This window comes from Pomacea canaliculata, linkage group LG6 (genome assembly GCF_003073045.1).
Source record: "Pomacea canaliculata isolate SZHN2017 linkage group LG6, ASM307304v1, whole genome shotgun sequence".
NCBI lineage: Eukaryota > Metazoa > Mollusca > Gastropoda > Architaenioglossa > Ampullariidae > Pomacea > Pomacea canaliculata.
Genome location: NC_037595.1, coordinates 3507572 through 3523114, shown reverse-complemented (window position 1 = coordinate 3523114; position 15543 = coordinate 3507572). Strand labels below are relative to the sequence as shown.

General features: G+C 37.1%; 1 protein-coding gene and 2 non-coding genes across 22 annotated transcripts in view; 2 read left to right on the top strand and 1 right to left on the bottom strand.

Moving 5' to 3' along the window:
* The window catches only part of LOC112565537 (phosphatidylinositol-binding clathrin assembly protein LAP-like), a 45918-nt gene extending 34454 nt beyond the window's left edge, over positions 1–11464 (top strand). For 15 of the 20 annotated variants that reach the window (XM_025241008.1, XM_025241006.1, XM_025241007.1 and 12 more), the window contains 6 exons: positions 246–317; positions 2683–2857; positions 3389–3509; positions 4093–4158; positions 4392–4583; positions 6159–11464. In XM_025241008.1, the coding sequence (XP_025096793.1) occupies positions 246–317; positions 2683–2857; positions 3389–3509; positions 4093–4158; positions 4392–4562 (605 nt within the window). In that variant the 3' untranslated portion in view covers positions 4563–4583; positions 6159–11464. The remainder of the gene's footprint in view (positions 1–245; positions 318–2682; positions 2858–3388; positions 3510–4092; positions 4159–4391; positions 4584–6158) is intronic. The other 5 variants (XM_025241016.1, XM_025241022.1, XM_025241026.1 and 2 more) reach the window with 1 other exon arrangement.
* A 715-nt stretch (positions 11465–12179) lies between these two features.
* On the bottom strand, positions 12180–12252 carry Trnak-cuu. The gene has a single exon. It is a non-coding gene; the product is annotated as a tRNA-Lys (tRNA).
* A 548-nt stretch (positions 12253–12800) lies between these two features.
* Trnak-uuu lies at positions 12801–12873 on the top strand. Its single transcript has one exon. It is a non-coding gene; the product is annotated as a tRNA-Lys (tRNA).
* Positions 12874–15543: the final 2670 nt, after the last annotated feature.

The window sequence follows — 15543 nt, the reverse complement described above, 5'->3', positions numbered from 1 at the left end:
GTATGAAAGAGAAAGGGCACCTAAGCATGTAGGCTTTTACAAACATTGATAGCCAGGTGCATTTTCATGCGTGTCTGTGTTAGCATATACGTTCATTCACCCACACACGTACATGTACACCTGAATTGCAACACACACATTACTTAAAATAGCATACTAGGAAACGCCCCTACTGGAACCCAAAGGAAACTGATGATCTGACCACATGGTCATGAAGCCAACTGAATGTATGGCTTGTGTTGTAGGGAGCTTTGGCCGAGGCAGTCCTAGCATTGCCATGATGGGTGAACCTTCTGCCTCAGCTGCTACTGCCACAGGTGACATGTTGGCACAAACAGTCCCATCCAGCATATCATGTTGCTGTAGCTTTGGGTGTTCTGGGATGACTTTCCTTTTTAAGAGCTTCATTATTGATGTTGAGGAAAAGCTATTTTGTACTTCTGCTTCTGTTTTTGCCATTGTGTTGTGTAGGCACAGCATTTTGATTTGACCATGGTTCTTCTGCATGAAGTGCTCTTATTTTGTCTGCTTGCTTATTTGTTTTGGTCTTTTGGTTTTGTTGTGTTGTTTTGTTGTTTGGTTTTTTTTTTTTTTGTTTTTTTTTTTTTTTGCTTTTTGTTCTGTCTTTGTTTTACTTCTGGTTTTTTTCTGCAGGTTAGTCTGGTGTTTTTACTGAATGTCATTGCTTTTTTTGACATGCATTTCAGACTTCCCTTGAGGATCTGTTAAGAACCTGGAAAGAATTACATCTTGTGGTTTCCTTTAGTGGTGAAATAGCTTTTAATTAAGCTGCTTCCCTGGTGCTTGATTTCTTCTACCAACTCAGATTTTTTAAAAAGATTTTATCAGATTTTTATTGCACTCCTTTCCTGAAAGTAAGTTTTTTTTTTTTTGCTGTTTTTTGCTCAGTGAATTTGTGTGATTGAAGAAAGTTTGCGAGCTGATGTTCAGTGTTTTCATACATATGTAATGGAATCATTCTGAATTTAACAGTCTCTCTGGGTAAAGGCTTTTATAAGGATAGGAACCAGTTGAAACTATTTTTGACAGCATTATCAAATTTCTGTGTTTATGCTGTTTCAGATTGTAGAGATTAGTTGATATAACACTTGTTTGGTGTCATTAAGTTCATGCTGTTTTGACAGAACTATTGAAGGAGACTATTATTTTCCTATGATAACAAAACAAGAACACATCATTTTGTGATGTTTGATGCTCATCTAATGGATTATTTGAAACATATAGCACTAGTAGACTCATTAAGATGCCTCACATGATACCATTGATTTCTGGGAAGTTTTGGAGGGTCTGTGCAATTATCGGTTGCATTGTTTAGGAGTAAAGGCTGCTTGCGGTACCTGACGTTATATAATTTTTTGTAATTTAGACTGCTTTCTGTCCTGTCCATGTCTTTATAGCTGCAGTTAGACATAATTGCTAACAGCAGACGTGATCAGTAATTTCACTGTTAGTGATTCTAAGCTGAAAACAGGGCAGTTATGGGGCAGTTTATAGACAGCTCCTTTTTTCATGTTGAAGATCAGTAAAGGTCATCTATAGAGCTGTAAACAGGGTTAGAAAGATTCCCGAGCCAATTTTGAGGACTGTCTAAACCAACATTTAGATTCAAATGTAGTATTGTTATTGCAAGCCAAAGAAACAACCATCACATTGGTTGTGCTGACCTACCAAGTCCTCAAGAAAAGCTAAACATTGTGACAGTACATCATAATAGTCGTAAAAAAAAAGAGTATTTTTCCTTACTGCTGTTAAACATAAAGATTTACTCATATTGGTCTGTCTTTAGTATCTTCTGTATGCATTGTTGCTTATTTTCATGGGTCATAGATCTTCAGCCCACAGAATCAGTAACAGGGCTAAATGAAATATTAGATGAATGATCTCTTCTGCATTCTCTTTTAAGATTTTTTTTTACTTTCCCATTTCGTCATTTATTGTGAGTATTGTGTAAGGAAGTTTAGTGCTGCTTGAGAAAGAGAGAGGGTATGTTTGCTGTAGGTTAGGTATTATAAAAGTAATGTGTGTTGTTTCTGTGGTTTTATAATATTATTTTAACTAATGTGTGCAAGATACAGTTGCACACCTTTTTATGTAGACTTTTGTTGTGACATATTTTGTGTGTGTATGTATAACATGAGCTGTTAGTTTTACACTGTAGTTTGTTGCTAGTTATAGTGCACAGTATATATTTTATAGAATCCTCAGATTTGATTGGTTTTATGTCACCTCACTGAAAGTTGTAGATTTTTTAGTAATTTGATTGTTTGCAAATGTAATGCTATGTCACATAATGTATGCAACTGTATAGATTAAAAATTAGATAAAGATCAGAAACGTGGTGCAAGAATAGACTTTTTATTATCAATATGAACATTAAAGATATTATGGCAGCATCTGCTAGTTTATAGCGATCATCCAAGCAATTGGTGTTTGATCTTTGTATCTGACTTCTGAATATAAACAGGTTATTATCCAGATTGATTATGATAATCAAAGGATCTTTTCAGTATTATTGTTTTTAGAGCTGGTAATAAAAGTGAAGTATGTGTAAAAGATTTAAACATGTGATTTATTCACTAAATGATGATATAAGGAAGATTTCTGGTTTTGAAATGAAAAACACAGAAAGAAATCTCAGCATTGTTTTTATTTTCTGTGCAGGTTTTGATGCTTTTGGTGATGTCCTGCAGCCCACCAAGCAGGGTGGAATGATCCAGCCAACTGGAAGCAACAAAACAGCCACTGAAGCCAAGCTTCTGGCCACAGACCTGGATACCTCCCTGGCCTCCCTAGCATCAAACCTGAGTGTCAAGTCATCATCAAACCAGATCAAGAAGTGGGTTGTAGATCTTTCAACACCAGTTTCATGCACACAGACTGTTGCTTGAAAGCTGGTTTTCCTTATCCTTTACTTTTACCTTTGTTTTTTTTTTTTTGGGTCCTGTAATCACATTACTTCTTGAGGGCAGTTTTGAGTTTACTGACATTTATCAGTCTATATGCATTAAAAAAATACAAACATTTACATTCGTGCCATGGATTTTAAGGGTATAGCAAAATGAGAGATTAACGACCTTGTGAATCAGCATTCAAGCTCAACTTGGTATTTCATTTTGCCATCCCTTTACAGGGACATATATCTTGTGATTTAACAGTCAAAATGATTTTTATTGCAGAAATTGTATTACTAGTGTTCTTTTTAAATTGAGAGATATTCATAGCAGAGATGATCAATTATTTTTTGTTCATTTGAGCACATGCTTTTGACACATGAGTTGTTACCCACTTATACTGATAATACAACCTTCATGCACTTTCATGCTTATTTACTTGATGCTGTTGTTCACAAGACTGTAAATACATGCAGAACTGACCACCAGTGGCAGCCAAAGGGTGAGAGCAAACTGACTGGAGGTGCTTCCTTCCAGCAACGGCCCATGATTGCTAGCACAACTACCTGGACCACCCCACAATATCAGCCGCCAATGGTGAGACTTGCTTTCTTCTGAATCGCCTCCTGGTTGTTACTGCACCTTTGCTGCTTTACATGGTACTTTGTAAAGTGCATTCAAATTTTTTAGCATGAAAATGGGCAAATCATTCTGGGTTTTTACAAAAGTAATGGCATTAATTAGTCCCTTGTGCTTTGCTGCCTTAGTTGTCTTTATGACTGTATATTTATCATAGATTTCACATAGTTGTTAAATATATCTTAAAATTATATGTCTACTCTAAAAGTGAAAGTAGCAGCACAGACTAACATCACTTTAAGCAGGGATTTGGGATTTTGTGTAAGGCATTTTATCAGGTAAAATAGCTTTTTTTTTTTAAAGATGCCCTTTTATTTCTGATATTGGTTAGTGTACACCAGTGGTTTTACTTGGTGTCTACACTGTTGGTTTTTTGTGGAATGGACTTCTCAGAGTTCATTTTTCCAGGCTTACGACTGTTTGGAACAGCTTCTGTTGAGCTTAAAGATTTTTGCATTGTTATATTTCTGTCAAGATTTTTGCTGGCTAGAATAGCCTCTGTTGAACTTGAACTCACAGGCCTGTATTTGTGATGTGACAGATGGGGATGACTGGTGTGGGCTTTAGCCAGCCTCAGATGATGCCCATAGCGGCCCAGCCTATGATGGTATGTTGAAAGACTTGGGGACAGTGGAAAGAAACATGAATGAAGAGTGGAAGAAATCATCTTTATATGCATGCATATATCATATACATTATACATATCATCCATGTATTATAAACATGCACACATACCATATTTCTGCCTGTATGACTGTGCAGGCATGAGGTGCAGACAAAGGCACTGTAAACTTTATTTATTTAGTTTGTGTTTGTTAAAATTTTCTGAAATCTGTGTAGGGAGTGGGACAACCAATGCCGGTGGCCCCTGGCATGGGAATGATGCCTAGCATGGGAATGCCACAGCCTTTGATGTATGGAGGAGCTCGCATGCCTGTTACTGGCAGCTTCCCACAGACACAACCTCGGCCACAGAACCCCCCACAGAATGACCCATTTGGAGCATTGTGAGCTGGTTGGCATGGCTACATGGTAATAAGAATATATCTTGCAGTGTATAAGTCTTGTATGTTCTCAGACCTTTTCATTCTTTAACATTACAACATAGACAGATCCTCTGGCAGATATTCCTGATAATTTATGTTTTTTTTTATTTCAACACTTAGCATTTTGAGTTGCCTGTATCTCTCTATGCAGGACACAAGCTGTTAAAATTTTGTAGGTTAATGTTTGTTTTAAAATGCCACTGTCACCTGCACTCTACAGTGCCTTTCAGACGAGGAAGACAACTAAATAAAAACAATGACAACAATTTAAATTTTAAAATTAATATAATTTGAAGTAAAAGAAAACACAAAACAAATCCAAATTTCCCAACCCACAGTCCGAACACTTCCACTGTCACAAAACATCTAATGTTCCTTCCGACTATACAGTTCCCCACAAAGTCTCCAGTTGAAAATGACACCAAGTCTCCACTTGAATACAACACAAAGTTTCCACTTCTAAGTAACACAAATGTATCCACTTGAAAGTAACACAAAGTTACCTCTGACATCAATGCCCTTCTGAAGTTATTTCTAATTCAGTGCTGGTCGGCGAACCCCAAGCGGATATGATGAATAAGCGAAAAACAAACAACAAAAGTGAAAAAACACAAAAACATGGAGAAGAAAAATAACCAGTCTTTAGACAAATGGCAAGTTCACAACTTAACTACTTTTAACCATATCTATAAAATATACACAAATATATCACACTCATCCAATACAGAAATTTCCCCATTTTTCAAACATTAAAACACAGACTCACCAATAATCAACAGAAATACACACTCACCACCTCAACAGGTTTAATGTTACACTACGATACAAATCTGGTAAGGATTTGCACAGTCCATTCAGGACTAACTTCCAAGTCTGTTCAGGACTTGTTAGCATACAAATCTGGTCACCCAGTCCAGTCAGGACTAAAACACCAAGTCTGTTCAGGACCTGTTAAAAACAAAACCTTGGAGAAGTTCCTGTCAAGGAAAACTCAGTCACACCACAAAAATCCAAAACACTCCAACACTCTTTCCTTTGCCTATCAACACCGGTTGATTAAAAAGACCTGGGCACCTGCACTGTTGACACTGACAGCCGCATTAATTGCTGTCTTTCACACCTCCTTCTTCCAGCTACTTCTCCTGTCCCCTTCCAGGAAGAAAAAAAAAAATTTTAATAGCACAGCAGGTTTGTGACAGCCACTGATGCTGTTTTAAGACAGCAACAGTTTGAATGCTGTGGCATTATGGCAACTCTGTAACCAATCATTAATTGACTGTTCACATTTTAAAATCAAAGTCACATACAATTGAAGCATTTAGATCAGTTGCTGAAGTACACGCCCTCACCATCTCAGAATGAGATGAAATGATAACAATGCAGCTTTCAGCACAGCTTATTTGAGAATGATTGAAAAACAAATGTAGTGGGTGCGGCTTATATACAGGCACGCTTAATGGACTAAAATTTACAGGATATGGTTTAGTGGTTTAGTGAAATGTAAAGTTTATCATAGAGAAAGCACTTATCATCCAGTACATTTTTTTGTCATTTGTTTCAGGTCTTGCAGGCAGAAGTTCAGGGGTAGGGGGAGGCATTTTAGCTGAGCTGGGATCAAGACTTTTTGAACTGAGATGAAAAGACTTAACCTGTTTTAGTATGCTGTGCATCAGAAACGCTGAGGATACAGTGGTGCACTTTCTCTGTCTGTGGGCAGTGTTGTGTAAAGTTTGCAGCGCAGGCTTTGCACTGGAACATCAGGACACCCATCCCATCCAGCAGTCTTGCATGTGACAGGGACACGACATGCCATGTGAGATGGAATCCTGAAAAAAAAATCTGTGAAGAAAGGGTGTAACCCTAGATCCTCAGTTACATAGAGAAAGTGGGCAACACTGAAAGGGCCACTTGAATTTTGATTAATGTAATAGTTCTTTTTTTGCTCCTTTTTGGATTTAGTATTAAACTCCTGTTGTGGACTGCTTGAAGGTTTAGAAGTGTAGTAGCACACGTGTATGTATGTACATGTGCATGCATGCACTTGTGCATGTGTGCACGTGTTCGCACATGGGAACATTTGCATGCATGAGGACTGTTTCTTCGAGAACATAGAGGAGCTGAAGTTCATTTGATCCCCTTCCCCCAAACACTGTACAGCACAAGGTGACTGCAGGAGTGTGAGTAAATTGGGAGTGCAGGCTGATCACATTGTGATTTGTGCTACATTTGTTTCATGCATTCTTGCTTTGGTGATTAGGAGGCTGGCATCAAGAGTCCACTCTGCAAACTCAGCACCATTTTGGTTGGCCAAATACTTTTGTTGTGGGTTTGAAAGTATTTATGAAATGCACACATAAACCATGCATGTCTGTATCAGTATCAAGTGTAGTTTGGAATAGCCGTTGGTAGGAATTGAAGCCATGCTTTGTACATAGATAGGTGTAACCATAACTTATATGTGATAGTAGATTGTCGCCATAGTTCAAGTGCTTTTTTTAAAAAATTCAGTGTATATGTTGTGTGTTGCGTGTGCATGCAAGACACGTGGAATTGTTGCCATCACTGAGTATGAGAAAGGAGACAGAAACAGTCTTCACCATCTCTTTTTCTGTTCATAACATCTGCCCTGCAAAATACACCTAAAGTCTTGTAGGACTTTTCCATTGATATGCAAAGAATGCAGCCTATTTTGTTAAGGAAAATTTGCTACTTTTGATTGTGCCCGGAAGGTACATCCTGTATTACACTGTATCACTGTATGTCTTGTACTTCTGTTACTCCTGCTCATGGACCATTACTTAAGTCTTATATTTTGTCATCTTATTTTAGTATTTTCCTAACATTTTTTTAAGTTGACTAAGTAACCATTACTAACAGGTTTGTTAACAAGAAAGCTAATGTTTTAATTGTTAGATGTTTGTAATGCCTTTTTTTTTAAGGCTAAGTGGCTGATATGTTGGAAATAGAAAATAATGTACAGGTTATAGTTATGGTAAGAAACCTCCTTTATTGCTGGTCCTTAAATAATGTAGGCTTGCATAGCACATCACCACACTTTGAAAGCAGGTCAATACAGCTTATGAGAGTAAGCAAAGTGTACAAAAAATATTAAGGTATATAACAATAAGAATTTAGAAGTAGCAGCTAGTCCTGGGGGAATAAAAGCCAGGAAAATGAGCTGTGCATCAATAATTAATAATAGTGTAAATTTAACAGACATTACAGATAAAAGAAAAAAGTTGAACCAAAAAGGTACCATTTTGTGGCTATAAAGACTAGAAGATTTTGGTAAAAGTCAAATGACTTTCAGGTTTTTTTGTTTTTTTAATCTATAGTTGGTTTTGTGAACTGAGATTAAACTTTAATATTTTGTATGGTATCAGAAAATTCAAAAAGCTGTGGCAAAATAAATTTTAATGATGCAAACTTTTTTTTTTCTCTTATGCACCATACTACTTAACCAGAATTTGTCTTTTAAAGCAGGAATTTTAACTGGGGAAGCAAAGTTTCTGAAGTATTTCTCATTCATTACACATTCACTTCTTTTAGTATTCACATCAGCTTTGAGCATTTAAAAGCGGGTCATTTTGATGAGACTCTGGCTGAACGTAACATGATTTGAAAGAAGCTTTTTAAAATGCTTGGTAGTAAACTTTTTGCATAAAAATAAAACAACCTGATTAAATGCCTTGCTCAAGTCGGAATACGTGCAGACGTTCCACCAGCCACATATTGAATATTATTTAGTTAGCTGTAACTGGGGGACCATTGAATAATTTTGAGAAAGTAACAATTACTCATGGATAAACCTTTCTGCAAACTTCAAGCAATAACACTTAAAATCCAATGACCAAACATATTTAGAGAATTAGCACTTACGAGTTTTGAAGACAAGGTATAAAATATTTGCCAAAATCCAGATTTTTTTTTTTTCCTGTTTAAGTTCCAAAGTACGTTTGATGTTACCTTTCTAGAATGTTGGGCTTTTCATTTGCCTAGCAGCTTTTGATTCCCTATCACTAGTGATTGCAATCTCAGCACAAAAATAGTAGAGCCGGCAATATTTTGTTGACAGTTTTTGTTATATAGATCTATATTTCTATTCTTTGAAGAGTCAGCATTGGGTTTAGACTGGTGTCAAGAAAAATGCATAGTTTTGGGTAGATGGTGACAGGTGTAAGAAACTTGAGCTTTAGGTGTGAGGCACAGAGATCACATTGAAAATTAATTAACTGTTGGCCTGGTATTGTAGAACTTTTGTAGTCTACGTGTTCTTACATTACAGTAATTTGTGCCAAATAGGAGTAATGGTCAATATCATGTCCAGTTGGTTTTTTTTTTTCTGGGCATACTGACATAGTCAATGTCTGAACCAAAAGTTTAGATGCAGGAGATATTGTAAGCACAAGCAAGTTGAAATTAATTTGTACATAAGGCATCCATGGACAGCTGCAGAGGTTTACAGCAATAGACTTGCAACAGTTTTTGCAGCTTTGGTGTGCAAGAGTAGTGAATCAAGTGAGTGCTATTGTACATTGACAGATTTTTTTAATGAAAAGTGAAAGAAAATACAAAATGGAGCACTCATTGTAGAGTGTACTGAATGTTTGTAGTAGATTATTAATTTTCCCCACATCACTCTTCTCTTTTCCCCCTGCTGCACCATTTCATTATGAAAGATACATTTTCTTACTTCAGTTGCAGAAACATTCCATAACTACTAAGGAAATTATGTTAAGCAGATGTTGTTAATTGTTAATGCCATCACTGATTTTAGTCTAAATAACATACCTGGAGTGTGAATTCATATAACTCTGGGATTCCTTGTGTGAATCTGTTTATGATCGTCTGTTTGCATCCTTTGTTGTGATCCTTCATGTTATTTTGTGTAATATTTTTAGGAATCACTCCATTTATTTAAAGCTAATGTTGTCTGGAAAATATTGTGACAACATTTAATTAACCAACATCTCATGAAACATTGTAGACATTTTGTTAATGTAAGAAGATTGCAACATGAAGTAACAGATTTCTTTTTCTCTTGCTTCACTGTCTTGATTGTGGTTACTCATTACACAAATTGCAAGTCATAGGACAATTATATTTTACCTTTCTTTCCAGTCGATTGCTAAATGAAAGAGATGTACAGTGTTGAGATTTTCTGTCTTACATTCTTTATATATCACCTGGTAATCCTTGCAAGATTTATCTTCTTGAGCTGTATTTTGAGTTGGCATAAACTGTGGAGTACATTTCAGTTTTGCTATATTTGTTAAGCAGAAAAAAGTTTCCTTAATAAGATGTTTATGTGACATCATGATTCCCCAAGTTAGTAGGAAGTACATTATTATAGTTTTGTGTGCAAATCTATCGCAAGAACCTTTAGGCCTTGAAATACGCCCCTTGAAATGTGTGCTGACAACCTGAATAATATTGCCTAAATATTACCAGACTTGGGCCAGGTGCACAGGCCATGATTTGGGGCTAGATGAAATGTGCGGGATATAGGTAAAATGCTCACAGTGTGTTAGTAGTGTTTTTCTTATTAACCATCCAGTTAATGACTGGCATCAGTCTTTGCACCTTCTCCAGGATGTTGTAGTTTATTTTTGCTGATGAGGCTAAAAATATTTCAAAAATTACTTAAGCAATAAATAGCATAAACAATATTGCTTAACATCTTAACATGGCATACAGCACTCATGTCCAATTGTAACATAAATCTGAGTTCCTTCTTGAAATACTGAATGATGTTTCCATGAGTTTTCTCTGCTTTTTGTTTTCATCCCTGTTACAGAACTGCACTATATTCTTTCTGTGCTTGTGTGTAATAGGTGTTTCACTTTAAGGGACAGAATCATATACAGCTGATGTGAATAATTGTGTTGTGCATAAGACATTCAGAGATGGTTTCTGGTCATCATCTGGGACAAGAGTATCGCTGCAGGTTGTATGTTGTACCCAATGAGAGGCCTGCTTGGATTCTTGTTAAAGCTGGGAACTGTTTTTAAGTCTGGGCCAAGAGACCGTCACACAGTGTGAAAATGTGTGCAGTATTTGGTGTGGTACTTCAAGTAGCCGGAGTGTATCTTATTATTGACAAAATGGCTGTTGGGTTTTTATTCCCCCTCCCCCTCCATCCTGTTGCAAATCTTCTCTCGTTCATATCATCCCATAGCTGGTGTATAATCATTAACAACTAAACATTATTAAGTTGTTAGACTGTCAATTATTCATCAGGTATTATCTGTGTTCACATCTCCAGGCTACTGGTTGGGCCTGCTTTATTAAGGAATGTAGCAGTGATTTACATGATCAACTCAGTGTAGTGAGACAGACCATCATAACATTCAAACTGTGAAGAAACATTTGATGTCACTCATTTTCCATACCCATCATGGTAATAAAGACTGTTATGTAACTCGTAAGAACTAGGCAAGACAAAATTATCTACTTTCCATGAAGTGTAAGTGTGCAAGTAGAAGTAAGGAATAACTTGTGAATGCAGAACAACTTTATGTTATGTTATTACAGGATTAGTATTAACAAAAGTTGCTTTTTTCGTCATGTTATAATGGATGACATTTACCAGACAACTGTTGTCTCTTTTAAGTGGTTTATACAACAAGTCTTAAGCTGATATAGTTTTTTTCTGTGGTAGATAGGTCACTTACCTCTCAGAAAATAGGGGAAGAAAATAATTGGTAATAGTGCGATATTGTAGTGTATGTATGAGAACTGTAGTCACTTGCCCCATGAAAAGAGGGGGTAGAGGAGGAAATTTCATGATCAGCAATAGATAATGAGATGCGTTAGGGTGTGTATGTGAACTGTAGTAATGTAATAAAGACACACCTAAATCTGAAATTTCTAGACTTTGTGATGATGATTGAGAAACGTGTGTTGAGATGATGTATTCAGCTACACCTTTGAAAGAAGTGGGTTTCTGTGCATTAGTGATATTTCTTTTTAAAAATGTCCACAAAATGTGATCAGCTAACTGCTGAGAAGCATACAAAATTTTTTGGTATAGGTAACGGCCAGTGCAATGAACTTAAGTGATCTAGGACGTGGTATCCTGCCGCATTTTACAATCTGGTTAGGGAGTCATTGTTTCAGCTGTGGCATTAATACAGATGATGAAGACATCTTCTTGAGCTAAGTTTTGAGTTGGCATAAACTGTCAGGTCCATTCTTATGAAATGATTAGAAAACTGTAGCTTAAGATTTATACAGGTTTATCAACAGCAATGAAAGAAGTGTGTTTTAAAATAAACCCAGGGATGGGTGGTGGGCAGAGGAAAATTATGTCTTTCACGCGTAATTAACTAAGAATCAAAATGAATGTAGATGATTTCTAACTTAACAAAGGTAAATCAAATCAACTTAACAAACCTTAGGATGATCATACATCAACCTGGTAACACTTGTTTAAATTCTTCTACCCGCAAAAGTGTAAATTCTATAAAATATAATGTGTATAATCATAAGATGAGTTCAGTTAATTATTTCATCATTTACGTGACAAAAACATGCTTGTACGGTTTTTTTTTATTTTTTTTCAAGCAGCGAAAAAATAATTCGCCCAATGTGGGGCTCGAACCCACGACCCTGGGATTAAGAGTCCCATGCTCTACCGACTGAGCTAACCGGGCGGCTGGATAACAGTTGTTTTGATTAAATATATATTAATATGATTGCAATATCACCTTAAAAAATTTGCATATAAATCTAGGTATTTCGCAATTTTAACTAAATAATCAACAACTAAAAGACAAGTTATTTTAAGAAGGTAAGGATTCAAGAAAATTGTTCCCTCTTGTGTCAGCCCCAATCACTGGCAGAGGCTGGGAAAGCGTCTCACCACCAGTCTGAGTAAGGACATGTATAATAAAAGTTCTCTGTCTGAGCCACCCACGCCAACATTTTATATACAGTACCCATGGATTCTGCAAATTTTTTTATGCTTATAAATATCAAAATAGCTCTAAGCCACCCACGCTAACAGTTTATATAGTGCCCATAGATTCTACGAATTTGTTTTTGCTTATAAATATGAAAACAAACATTAAAACAAAAAAGTTCAAACAGACAAATATGCCTAATCAAAAAACAAAATTAGTTAATAAACATGGACATAGTTTTGATGGCTCGTTAGCTCAAGTACTATTTATAGGGAAAGTATAAATCAACGCGAGTGTGAGCCCGGTTAGCTCAGTCGGTAGAGCATCAGACTTTTAATCTGAGGGTCGTGGGTTCAAGTCCCACATCGGGCGCATAAGTTTTTGCCTATTCAAAGCGTGACATTTATTTATTTTATTTATTTTTTTGCGGTATAATAATTTATATCAACACACAAATGGATAGCTAAAACCAACAAACAAAATTATATTCAAATAATTCTTGTAAAGTTTACCCATAAACCATGGTGAAGTCTTATGTGTGTTCTAAATGAAATACATGTACCTCGTCTAGCTAAAATAAAAATATTAGTTTTGGTTTATGCTATCGTTTTACTTAAAAAAAAAAACGTGAATTATATATATAATGTTTGACAGGTACGCTCCATGTTTTGTCAGATACATGCAGAGAAACAATTTATAAGTGGTATTGCAAAACAGCTAGAGCTAAGCAGATTGCAGAAGGGTATGGATTAGAAAAGACCTTGTTCCCCTCTCAATTCAAATTTACCGTTCTTCTTTTATTTTCATCTCGCTGGTATTTTCCCAGCATGTCATGGGCGGATGTATATCTAGCTGCTATAGGAGTCTCTCGATCTCACACAAACACCTTACATATGTTTGATGTTGTGCTAGCGCGTGTTTCACTAATGATATAATTAGTACAAAAATTCTCCTAGTTTACAAGCTTTAGAAAATGTAACCTTTTCGCAGTTTACCAAAATAAAGTCTTTAAGATCCTTAACGCGATTCAGGCAATTAAACTATTTCTGCAGAGCTGAGGCCAGCGCCCACTACTGATCAAAGGTTGACTGGCTTTTTTTTTTTTTTTTGCAGTATGAGGGGAGGAACCGAACCACCTGGGGAAAACCTGGCTTGCCCTGCGAACAGGTGTCACTTATACAGTGTCCCGAAACGAAATCCGAACCCAGCTAGGGCTCTTCTGTCACCAGTGGTGACAAGTGAGTGTTTTAACCAATATATACTTGTTATACTGCCGGGTGCCCCGCTCGAGCTGAGGATCTTGGAAACTGCTTAATACCCAGAATCACTAACACCACCGCTGGTGCACATCACCTGCAAACGTCTTGTGAACGTCGAGGAATGCTCGTGCGCGCTTTCGTCGAATACTGTCCACTAGAATGACTAGATCGAGTTCAGTCGTAAACGATGAGCATCTATAGAAACCCCGTGCTAGCAACCTTCGCTATATTCTGGGACCTATCCAAGAAAAAAGGGTTTACAACAACAACAAATAAATAAAGTACTGTAGGTGCACAAAATGTTTGTTGTCAGCGATATTTGAACTGCCGGCAGAGCTACACTCACGCTGTCAGAAAGACGAGAAAATACATCCACACACTCACACAAGGGTGTTGCTGTAGGTGCAACAGCCTGTAGACTTCTGTATATACGTCCTTGGTGTACACTGCACAAGACAATAAGGTTTGTGGCTTGTCTATTTTTTTTTTTCTAGTTCTTGACTGCTTGCGTCAACGATATTCGTAATTCTAGGTCACTGGGCCGAGTTTGGTCGTGTTCTATATAGATTATTTTCCAACAGACGTTCACTTGAGAAGATCTGTTTGTGAGGATGATGACATACTGTGTATGCGCGTGTGCGTGCTTGAAAGCGAGCGTGTGCGTGATTATATAAGCTGAGAACGATTCTCTTTCTCTCTGTACCTAGCTATTGTTCCTGTATCCATCACTCTCAATGTTTTGCTGTACTATATACTCCTCTGCTGACGCATTTTCAGGTCAGCCCTCGACCCCTCTTGTGCCGGATTGTACCCAGCACGAACGTTAAGTACACACTCGGTCGTCTGCACATTGTGTCGTGACAACATTCATGTCGCATGAATGTGTACACACCTTTTAAAAAAATGTAGTAGAAACTAAATAGTTATGAACTTACAATATTTTAATTGTTTAAAAATAATGTTCACTCGTCTCGTCCGGAGAACTAAAGCTTCGCAAACTCGAGCTCTATTCTCCCGATCTCTGTCTCCACGTGTACATCAGTGCGTGTGTGTGTGTGCTGAAGGGGGTAGATGGGGTGAGAGAGTATTGATAGGGAAAAAAATCTGACCATATCTCAGAATTTTGTTCTCACTTTTAGTGTGGAAATGTTGTGACTCGTGAAAAATAAAACTGACACTGTATTGTTTTTGCTTTAGCTGACATTCTTTATTGATATTTTACAGCGCTGAAACGCTAATCACAGTACCACATCTTACAAATAAAATCAGATCGTGGCAGGCGGACAAATTGTTGTGTACATGTCCTTTTCAATATATTCTTTTCATCGCCAGGACAGCCAGCTATATATATATGTTGGTTTGGTACACTTTGCGTGTTTATTTTTATGTTTATTTTTACCGTCCATTGTTAATGATTATGTTTCAAATGCAGGAAAACAATCTGCACTAACTTCAGTACACCACTGTGCATTAAAAGTGTCGACATCATCATTTGAGACAGTACAGAGAGAGAGAGACGAAAGAGGGGGGTATCTAAGGGGAGTAGGGTAGCAAGCGAGCTCGAGTGCATCTCCTCCACCACCATGGGACTTCTCTCTCTTCCTCCTTTTCTCCTTCCTGACGCACTGTTTGGTGTGAGTAGTCACTCAAGCACATCACCGCATTGTTTATTCGCCCTTTGACCTGAAACGTCAGATCCCCCGATCCCTTTCCCCCTCACCACCTTCCTCCAAACTGAGATGCCAGCCTCGGCTTGTTGGTAAATGGATATCGAGAGTGCAGC